We start from the raw sequence: 11,833 nt of genomic DNA, 5'->3' as shown, positions 1-11,833 counted from the left end.
ATTTCTGCCAAGTTTAAAGTAAATCGGTCAATCTATTTTTGAGATATCGTGGCAACCAATTTGAAAGAAGTCGTTTCGAGAAAAACGCGTTTAAAGTTTTGGGTATTGAAAAATAAGAATTTTCAGAAACTTACAGCTGCATTTTTGCTAGTCTACTATTCCAGACCCATACAGCAAACTTTGTGCTTCTTCGAAAAATTGTTGTTGCCCAAGCCTCCTTAGTGCTATTTAGGCTGCGGCGTTCCTGCCTTTTCAGTCGCTCGTAAGTGTCGGTGAAAAGTTTGTATTGCTGTCCTGTATTGAATTTCAATTCCACCATTTCATCAGCGGAGTTAACATTTCTCCTTATTGGTAAGTCGTAATAATTTGTCAGTTTTTTTGTAAGAACATGCATATATTAACACTATACGATCCGGGCTGGTTGCGCGGAAACTGATGCGTGCAGCCAGCACATTTTAAGGTTGTCCACTGTTACATCGCTTTATAAAAATGCTTATAACTTTTAAAATATCAAATATTTTTTTATGAAATTTCAAGTATCTTTATATGATATATGTATATGTTTAGTCTAGTCGATAAGAAGTATCACCTTTAGCATGCACATACATTTGTATATTGTAACACATAATTATAGGCCGCCGGCATTTAATGCATAGTGTGTAAAACCCTATTTATCTGTCTCTGGCATTTCACGAGCAGTCAACAAAAACCATATTTTTACGTCTGCGGACGGTAATGCGTCAATTTACCTTATCCTCCAAGTTTTTCTTTTATATTCCAAAGCCGCGTACCCATTCGTTTTTCAACGTGACCAACACCATTCACTTTTCAGTAATTGAAAATCGTCGCTACAAGGATCCAAATGTAAAAATGTTTTATACGTTTTTGAGTCTCCGTCGCCGAGATAATTGGCGTATGCGTGACGCGTAGCTATAAAATCGGTTGTAGCTTGTTTAATACTTCGAATTTCAATTTACAACTTCACGGACATATTTTCGAGATGTATTATTTCTACTATTGATTTATGCAAATAAATAATCCACCTTTTTTGGACCGTCATAGTAGAGACTCCCCTTAAAACGCTATTCATATTTAATATTATTTTTCTTTTACAAGAATTAAGTCTCGACTGTTTCTTCTGAGGAATAATTGTTCAGTGTCCCGGGAATAAAAATCAAAGTAAATTCCATGAAAGGAGAAGAAACTAATCTATACACTGTTGACAGTAATATGTGCTAAAGGTGATAGGATTATCTAAAATCAAACAATGCGAAAGAAATTCTGTGCGACAGGGGAACTTGCTTTGGTTGTATTGACTTGTGGATTTTAGCGAAAGTTTGTACATATGTAGATTTCGTATTATCGATACAGAACATATATGATTATAGACATAGACGATTTATAACTTTTTTAAAAATATTTCTTTATAAATGTGCACAAGTATGGAAGCACATGTAGTGCAGCGCTATCGTAGTGTAGTCGACAAGGCTTTGACTCTGGACTAGAACTTTCTTTTTTATACAGAGTATCCCGTAACTCCTCGAAAACCCGGAAATGGGGGGTTGCTGGGGTGATTTGAAACAACTTTTTCCTTTACCAAAATGTTGGTTGAAGCTTCGTTTTTGAATTATTAACGAAAAACACTGGCCAATCAGAGTGCGCGTAGAGCCCGCGTCCAGGCACGGGAGCGCAGGGACTCATCCGCGCGCGATCGTGAACAAACGCGTACGCGTGACTTCTGGGTTATCGGTCTCTGTCACAAAAATTTCACTTTGTGCCGGAATGACGGCAACAAACTATTTCTCTAAGCCTTATAAACATAGCGGTGCAAAGTCACATTTTTTTGACAGCGATCGATAACCGAGAAGTCGCGCGTACTCGTTTGTTCACGATCGCGCGCGGGTGAGTCGGCGCTGTGATTGGCCAGTGTTTTTCGTTAATAATTCAAAAACGAAGCTTCAACCAACATTTTGGTAAAGAAAAAAGTTGTTCAGAGTCACCTCAGCAACCCCCCATTTCCGGGTGTTCGAGAAGTTACGGGACACCCTGTATAAGACGGTTTGAATTCCGCTTTTTAGTACTTTGGCACATTCTAATATTATATTTAGACATTTTATCGATACACTGTTCCCCCAATTATACACAAAATATTTTTATTTGCTTCTGCCATGCGTAAGACAACTTTTAGGGTAGTATTACGTAAAAAACAGTTGAAATGTACGTAACACCATAAACACCATTTGATTTTTCAAATTTCAGCTGACGATGACTACGCAGGCGGCGGCGCCTGGGTCTATTCTGACCCTAACGTACTTCCGCATACATATACGAGCCATTCCATGTCAAATCGCACAGAATTGCGGTCGTAGTTACCAATTTTTTTCAAACTCGCAGAATTTGTTGCTAACCCTGAGAAACTAAGCTGTGTAAATTTGAGCTTTCTATTTCAAACGGTTTTCGAGATATTTAATGATAAGTTTTGAAAAATTAGACGAAATCAGCCGACATGTCATCACTTTAACCGTAATATATCGGCTTTGTTTAAATATAATGCTTCAACCTTGGGCTCGTTTTAGAGCTAAAGAAATACTCTTTCCGCGTATGTATGTAGGATTTTATTCATTACCAGCAAACTTAACAATAAGCGCTGCTAAAGTTTCAACTGCTGATTTGACGCTGTTTCCATCCATAGAACAGTTTGGAAAAAATACCGTTGGATTGCTTGAACTTTGACCTGTAAAATAAGCTTTTCAAAATGATGGAGGGATTTCGGTAACATTGAAAAAAGAAATAAAGTTTACTATGAACAGGCGAACAGGAACCGTGTATGCACACCGCATATGTACATACAATGTATCACTTTTCTAAGCATGCATCCCGCTGTTTGTATCTTTATTGCTTATCGCAACGTGCGGAATAGTGAATATTGTCCCGGAAAATAATACACTATCGCTCATGGATCTGTACCCACGGTCTAAAACAAAAATAAAACTTGCAGCTTGCATACTGCTGCTTATAAGTAATGCAAGTTCGCTCCAACTTTGTCGTTAATTTACTAACATTACCTGCGTTGCTCCGCATTTTAAAAACTCACATTTTATAGAGAAAGGACCAAGGAATCGAGAGGTAATTTTGTATTAGCGGTACTTCGTCGGAAACAGTTAGTAAAATAACGACAAATTTGGAGCGAACTCGTAATACTTATAGGCAGCGATGTGCAACTTGTAAGTTTTATTCCCTTTTTTTTTTGGCGATCTTATTTGCGTTGCTCCACATTTCTGAAACTCACATTCTGTGGACGAAGGGTCAAGGAAGATGCAGGTAGTTTTACATTGGTGGTACCTCGTCGGGAATAATTAGCAAAATGACAACAAAGATGGAGTGGATTCGCAGAACTTCTGGGCAACGGTGTGCAACCTGTCAGTTTCTTTTCTCTTTTTTTAGACTATGGATACAGATCTATGAGTGATAGTGCATTATTTTCCTGGACAATATTCGCTATTTCCCTCTACTGTTCAAGAATATATATTTTACAGAGTGTTGAGCGCAGCGATTTGTGGCACGGAAACGAGAAAGAGGCTGTTTTTGAGATTAGGATTTTGGTTATTGTCAGCATGCGCCTCGACTAGACTTTTAGAAAGTCACTTCTCTCGTCCTCAATAACCAAGTGCCTTGCCATAACAAAGGGCCTTCCAAAGGGTAGACATATGTAGAACAGTTGTAACGATCAAGAGGCCGACGAAGTCGAGCCTGGCGGAAGTTCCTCGCTGTCGCCAGACATCGCCAACCTCTCTCCAAGGTAACGCGGGTTGAGGGCGCAAGAGAAGGGTGTTGCGATATCACTGAGGCATGCTGATTGGTTTTTTTTTTTGGTTATTGTCAGCATGCGCCTCGACTAGACTTTTAGAAAGTCACTTCTCTCGTCCTCAATAACCAAGTGCCTTGCCATAACAAAGGGCCTTCCAAAGGGTAGACATATGTAGAACAGTTGTAACGGTCAAGAGGCCGACGAAGTCGAGCCTGGTGGAAGTTCCTCGCTGTCGCCAGACATCGCCAACCCCTCTCCAAGGTAACGCGGGTTGAGGGCGCAAGAGAAGGGTGTTGCGATATCACTGAGGCATGCTGATTGGTTTTTTGGGATTTTCCCAAATCTTCAAGGAAGGGCGAGTTGGAAGGAGCGTCGCTTCCATTCTATGTTAGTGGGGTTAGTTTGTATTTACAAGTTATTTACATTATGGTATATTTACAGTTTGTCTTATATTAACGGGTGGGCACGCAATGGTTGTGTATGTACATTATAAGTGTTTCGGCGTGAACTGTTTCCGTCCCTTTTCAGTTGGGCCGGGTAGCAGGGGTTACGCGCGGCCTGAGTGCGTTTATTGGGGGCTGAGCGGCAACCCCAGGTAGGTGCTGTGTTGGTCGTGACGGTTCTTAATAGTGGGTTTGGGTGGTTGGCCAGTTTATTGTTTAGATTGGTATTGAGGTTCTGTATGTGAGCTGCTATTAATGGAATGTTTAAAGTGACGGTGTATTTCGGTGATTAGTGTGCGTCTGGAGATTTTGGCGGCGATTCGGAGGCATTTGTTTTGCGTAATCTGGATTTTGTTCATGTGTGTGTGTGCCGTCGTGTGGCATACAGGGGAGGCGTACGTGAGGACGGGGCGATGATGGATTTGTAGAGTAAAAGTTTGAGTTTGATGGGGAGGGCTGGAGATTTTAGGAGGTGGTAATATCTGGCGAGGATAGAGGTGGCTTTGTTATTCGCTTGCGCTATTTGGGTGGCCCAAGTGAGTCTGGTGTCTATGTGTATGCCTAGGTATTTTACGGAATAGTGTGAATAGGATGGCTTCGGTTTTGTCGGTGTTGGTGTTTAGTTTCCATTTCTTTAATCTGTTGATTATTAGGTGAGCTGCGTTTTGTATTCTGTTTATGGCCTTGTGTGGTGAGGGACTGGCGGTGTATAGCGCGATGTCGTCTGCGAAGCCTGCAATGCTTGCCCGCTTAGGAAGGTCGCGGAAGGCATGGGCAATGAAGACGTTGAAGAGTGTGGGGGAGAGGACGGAGCCTTGGGGTACTCCGGCTGTTTGGAAGTAGGTCTGTCCTATTCTGACTGTTATTTTACGTTGTGTGAGGAATGAATGAATTAGTTTTGTAAGAAGGATGGGGACCTTGTGGGTTAGGAGGTGGTGGGTGAGGCCTTCGATCCATACGGTGTCGAAGGCCTTTTCCGTATCCAGGAGGATCATGGCGGTGGTGTTTTTTTTATAGCCAGCTGGGCTTTTATATCGCTAGTTACTCTGGCGAGTGACTAGATTAATTGTGATTTCTAGAAAAGCCATTTCTCTAAGCCTTATAAAAATAGCGGTGCACAGTCAAATTTTTTTGACAGCGTTCGATAACCGAGAAGTGACGCGAACGCGTCGTTCACGATAGCGCGCGGGTGAATCTCTGTTCGCCCGTCCCTGAGCGCTGGCTCTACGGGCGCTGTGATTGGCCAGTGTTTTTCGTTAATAACTCGAAAACGAAGCTTCAAACTACATTTTGGATAAGGAAAAAGTTGTTCAGGGTCATCCCAGCAACCCCCCATTTCCGGATTTTCCCAGAGTTACGGGACACCCTGTATATCTTTAAAACTACAGTAGATATAAAAAAATGTTTATAATAAAAATTTAATAGCTTTTTATGCCTTATAAGACTGTGCTATTAAATTAATAAAAATTGTTTTTTTTAAATAAAAAATCTTCCACTACCGTTGTTGTAAAAAAGTTTTGAATTTTCTGTCATACCGAAAAATATGTCAAATAAATATAGATAAATACCAAGATACCAAAAAAAAGATAAAAAAGAAATACCAAAGATTTGCACACATACTTGGTACCTGATAACGCATTGTTCCAAGTGCAACGATGACAGCACACAAAGCACGTATCAATTAAAATTATTTAAATATCACATTATCCGATAAGATTAACATATTTATCTGCATTTATTTGACATATTTTTCGATATGATAGAAAATTAAAGATTTTTCACAACGGTAGTGGAAGATTTTTTATTTAAAAAAATAATCAGATCAGCAAAGATCTGTTAACAAAGTGTGCTACAAACCTGACTTTGACCTTGAAGGAATATGGTTATTTTTACTAAATAACGAAACGTGAGTAGGGTTTCGCTAAGTACCCTCACGGTATTAGTACGATCTTTATTGAAATGGACTATCGGCGTTGGAGGTCCGTGCCTGACTGGCCTCCTGACGCCTCGCTTTTTCTCATTACATTTTAGCTATCTGTTAATCGTACCTGATTGGTTAACCCGTCGCATCGGTGTTAACCAATCAGGTAATTTCTCTCCAAGTCGCTGCGTGTCCCTTGCGCCCTTGGCGCGCTTTTTCGGGGACCGCAGTGCGACTTGGCGGGGGAGGTTTTTCCCCTGACGTCACTTGGCGGGCAGCTGAGTTTCCTCCAGGTCAAGTCCTCGTGCCCTGCCGGTCCGGGCCTCTGGGCCTCGTACGGCGGACCTTTCGGAAACCCTTGGTTTATGATGCGGCAATTTGCTATTGAGGCCGTCGGAGAAAGTTTCTACGCGGACATGCATTGTCGAATTTTTAGAAATTAAATAAGCTAAAGACGGTTTCCTCAAAAATAGCCTTTCAAGCGCGCACGTCATAAACCGTGCTGGTAGTCTGCTCGCCAAATGTTTTCCGCTGTAGCTGGTCGCTACAACCTTGAAATTCAAGGTTATATTTTGTTTTCATTGTATTGTGTTGTACTCGCTGCAAGAATAAACAATGTCAAAGGAACCATGTGTCAACCTAACCGTTTTCTCGAAAAATGATGTTAAATTTTAATACAAATTGGGCAAGTTTTTGCTTAACATAACTGTTTCAGAATTACAATATTATGTTTATGATATTCTTAATTTCTTCGTCTTCTACTTCTTAAAATACCTATAAAATACCACCATTCTCATGTATGCTTCGTAACAAGCATGCCTATACACGTACATTTTTATGTGGCCACTATTATCGTGTAAACATTCTTGCAATCTCATTTCTAAATTTCTATCAACTTTTTCACGTAGATATAATCTTGATCAAAGTCTATGAAAAGCTTATTCTATTTTATATTTCAATTGTTGCACGGATGTGAACGCTTGGCTTGAACATTATACCATTTCTTTAATTGCTCCCCAAAGAAAGAAATTACATTGTAAAGTCGGTGAACGAGGAAGTCACAAATGTGGAGCAGGTCTGTGTTCTATTCAACACGTTCCAAACACGTTATTTAATAGTTCTCGAACTGGTTGACTGAAATGAGGTGGAGCACCATCATCCATGAAATAGATGAGGTGATGCCTATGCCGAGGAATGACATGTCGTGGTTCAGTTAGAAGGTGGTAACTTCAGAAATTCTAAACAATTTTGTCTTGTCAATGGTGCAGATAAATAAACAGGGCCGATAATATTATTACCAATGATTCCTGTCCACACATTAACAGGAAAACGACCCTAATTAAACCTCTGAACTATGCAATGAGGATTTCTATAAGTTCAGATCATATAGTTGTGTTGGTTAAGAATGTCGCTGCTGTAAAAACTGCTTTCTTCTGTGAACAGCATATTTTCCACGAAATCGTGGATTACGTTCCAATGTTTCCAGCCACAAAAGTTTTGTCGAGTGGCCTAATTATTTCTTTGAAGTGCTTGCACACAATGAATTCTGTAACGTCGTAGATTTTTTTCTGGAATTATTCTTCGCACAGTACCCGACGAGCAATGCCACGCAAACCCATCACTGGATAGACACGTGCAAAAGCAGTAACTTGCTTTTGCTTACGCCAATGCACGCGAGGTCATCCTGCCCTTCGATCTGCAGTAAAATGTTGTTGTACCAGTTTCTGGTCGCCAAACTGTTGATCCAACCGCTGGAAATCGCGACGATCTGGAGTCTCTTCTGGGCGTAGTAATTTTCCATTGTTCGTTACCAAATTTTGATATATTTCTCCTTTCTAAGGAATAACTTCCTTCTGCTTCGTCAATAGCACGAAGTATTGCACGCACATTTATGTATCGGTTATAACGACGCCGCACCGTAATAAATTCAGCACTTCACCCTTCAAGCATTAATAATAGATCGATCGATCACTATTATTATATCAGCATTATATTATGTGTTCGCCAGCAAATATTTAAACGATAAGACTGCCATACTTACGTATCTGATTTTCCAATGTAAACATATTGTAAATAAAGTCAGTTTACGTGCTAACGAAACTTTAACATTATCTTTTCAAGAAAACGGTCGAGTTACGATACATGGTTCTTGTGACATTTTTCATCCTTGCGGCGAGTAAAACACAATGCAATGAAAACACCGTTTGACCTTGCATGTGAAAGTCAAAGTCAGTTTTGCATCACACCTTTTTATCAGATCTTCACCGATCCGGAGGTGGAATTACCTGCGTGAACTATGCTATATAATTTCTTCACATTCTGTAAAAAGTTTGGATAGGTTAGGTTAGGTTAGGTCTCGGACACTTCCTTGGCACTTTATCTTATAAGTTCTAAGAAAGTATGAGATATCCTGACGTTAAGGAATTTCGCAAAACTTCCAAGAACTCTGTATTTTATAACTGTTAAAATCCCAAGTGTATTAATATATTGCAACAATTATTTTAAACGTTAATGAATGTTTTTGCATATCAAATGATTTTTTGCATATCAAAGGATATGGGCCAGATCATGGTTCTAGGCTTCCATTTACAAGAAAGACTGTATTTTAAATGATGCTGTTTGTCGCAATGTTATTTTTTTCCCTGCCACGATGATGGCAGACGAATATTTTTTAAGTGATCGATCCTGATGTGCGGCCGTGGAACAAAATATTATTCATATCCGATCAAAATATCAGATATGTGATTTTAGATGTAAAGTAAGGAAAACCACCATGTTATACGAGTTGTTTTGAATTATATTGGGTTGAACGGAAAGTTCGTGCGTTTTTATTCTACGACATTTTACTGTACGGTTTTTGTAAAAACTGATTCATTTAATCAATTATATAGTTTCCATTAGTCTCTAATTCGACGATTTATAGCAATTGTTGCAATCAAATTATCCTTATCTCAACGTGGTGAATCATCTAAGCCAAAATCTCCTTATAGAAATTTTTTTAACCATTTTTGACACATACGAATCTTCACAGCATCTTCTCCATAAACTTCACGAATATTTTTTATTGTTTTAGTAGCTGTACTTCCCTTACGAATCTGTTAAAACAGTACGCGACAAATATGCATCTTATCAATAAACATTTCTGGTGGGCTTTAGCAATGAAAAAACACAAATGAAAAGCTCCAAATATGTTCGTAAGTACAATAAGAGGTAGAATACTAAATGAGGTTATAAAATCAAAAGAATAACTAAGAAACAATTATGTAGCGGTCAATACAGAGACATCTCTTTAGAAACGCACGAACTTTCCGTTCAACCCAATAAGTTGTTCAATGGCGAAACTCACTGTTACTTATGGTTGGTTATCTAACGATAGAATGTAATTAAACAGTGCTTCCTTGTTTGATATAAAAGAAGAAACACAAGAGGGATCCGAGATTACGACAACTGAAAAAGAAGTATACAAAAGGGATCCATGGTAGAAGAAAATTAACCGGTAAAATATGTAATTGACGAATAGTGCAATTACTATGGGAAAGTAATTCGTGAAATGAATTTTGAAATATCGCTTCGCCATAACATCCTACACACTTTAAACTTTACGAAAATTAAAAAAAAACCGATTTTCTGAAACCGCCTGGCAGATGTACCCCCTTAAGTATACCTACGGAAATGTTTTTTAAATAATGTTTACTATTTTTTTCATTTCAAAGTATAATTATACCCATTTTTTATTGAAATTTTGAAACTTTTAATTTCAAGGTCCGCCATTTTTCTAAAAATTATTATAATTTAATTTCCATACGCTTAGCTGAAACTACATTAATACAGATTTAAAAGTGTTTTAATTAATTTCCCAGATGAATTGAGCATGAGCAAAGTGAGAAACCACGAGGCTCTGTTCGGCGCGTAGCACCTTACAGCGACCTCTATAATGTTGTTAAATATGTATGTTTAATAATGTGGGATTTTGTTAAATACTTTTGCGTTTATTATAAATAAAAGTAACCCCACGTGACGCCGGTGCTGTTCACTTATAATCTGCCTCCCTTTTTTTTCTCACCGCTGCTTCGATTCCGTTCTCTTCCAGCTCGATGTTTCTCGTTTTTTTCTACACTCAACACCTCACACTCTTCTTCCTTTTCCCCACGCACGCATCCACATACACACACTACACACGCCGCGATCGGCTTGACACCCATGGTGTCTACATACAAACACGTCACGCACGATCGTCTTCCATTCGTTCTTCCTTTCCAAACCATTCACACCAACTCTCTCACATTCACTCTTTCATACCAAAACCCCCCCACAATAATAAAATATATTCTCAAATATTATCCAATATATGCACATTTAACCCCCAAACAATAACATTTCAATGAAGTATATGCATCTTAAAAATAATTCACAAATGCACGCTGTTTCGGGTTGCCAAGTGTTGTTCCCTCTTAAAAAAAATGTAGCAATAATGAATGCCGTCAAGGTTCCAACTGCAATCGTTCTGTGATGCCCGGTTTGCTCCAATTCCTCGAAACTAGGAGCAGATATTGGGGTATCACTGAATTAAAACACTTAGGGATCGTCGTTGCGTAGAAATAGAACTTTATTTGATGGAGAGTTTTATGTTACGTGACGTGCGCGTGGTAGAATGGAGAATGAACGCGGACTATGCAGGAGAGTTGGAAGGTGAAGAGTCCAGTATGAGCAATGGTGAAAGTGTGTGACTAGTGAATACAGATAAAACTAAGAACTAAGAATGAAAATATTTGAGGGTGTAACAGTTCATTGACCTGGCTTGCTCGTAGTCGATGAGAAGACCTACCCCTTTCCTAATAGTATCAGATGTTCTCGCTCCACGTGACAATAAACAGATAGCTGCTAGAAATGTTTTTCGAAGAATATCGAAAATTTCACATTTTTACATTTGTACTTGGAATTGATCAAAGAATAAGATTCTCTAAAGCAAAAAGATTATACAATATTGAAAATAAGCATTTTATATAAAATACAATAATATACGATTTTCTGTACATGTTTTATCATTCAAATTTAATTTTAGGTGAGAGATTCGATATAACTATCGAAGCAAATCAGCCTCCTGGAAAGTACCTCATCGACATAAGAGGACTTCAGGACTGTCAGAATCTTCGTCAAGAAGCTTTCATCTTATATGATGGCATAAAATCGGAACCAGCTACGATAAATGACGAAGGGCTATTGAAAATTGAAGACTATATGAAGACTAGAATTGCGAATAATGGTTACGATTGCCATACAATATCAAAGAATTTACTTTGTGCATTGGATCTAAAAGGTTCAAAGGGAACCGAAATTAATGCCAATCAAATTATTTATATTCCATTCGACATAAACGCTTTTCCCTTTCTCACGGATGGAATGTCCGACTATAGATATCATTTTTACGGATGTCCCTTCTATCCGTCAAGTCTAAGTAAGAATGTGAATATTTTATTGAATTTATTATTTTGCTTAAATTTATTCGGTACAAAATATTTTAATACAAGATGATCGTTTACACATAAATAACTATAACTTTATCCCTTTATTTCTTCATATCATTTATTTTTAACAATTTTTTCTTTGATATTTTGCATTCATGAATAAACGAAATTCATTAAAAAACAAACGTACACAAGA

General features: G+C 38.5%; 1 protein-coding gene across 1 annotated transcript in view; it reads left to right on the top strand.

Annotated features, from left to right (window-relative positions):
- The window catches only part of LOC108577703 (laccase-4-like), a 39,865-nt gene that overhangs the window by 22,961 nt on the left and 5,071 nt on the right, over positions 1-11,833 (top strand). Inside the window, exon 7 of the mRNA XM_017940894.1 lies at positions 11,235-11,627. Within this exon, the coding sequence (XP_017796383.1) occupies positions 11,235-11,627 (393 nt within the window). The remainder of the gene's footprint in view (positions 1-11,234; positions 11,628-11,833) is intronic.

This window comes from Habropoda laboriosa, unplaced genomic scaffold (assembly GCF_001263275.1).
Source record: "Habropoda laboriosa isolate 0110345459 unplaced genomic scaffold, ASM126327v1 scaffold786, whole genome shotgun sequence".
In the NCBI taxonomy this organism is placed as follows: domain Eukaryota; kingdom Metazoa; phylum Arthropoda; class Insecta; order Hymenoptera; family Apidae; genus Habropoda; species Habropoda laboriosa.
The sequence above is the reverse complement of the archived record's forward strand: the minus strand, read 5'-3'. Positions and strand labels throughout refer to the sequence as shown.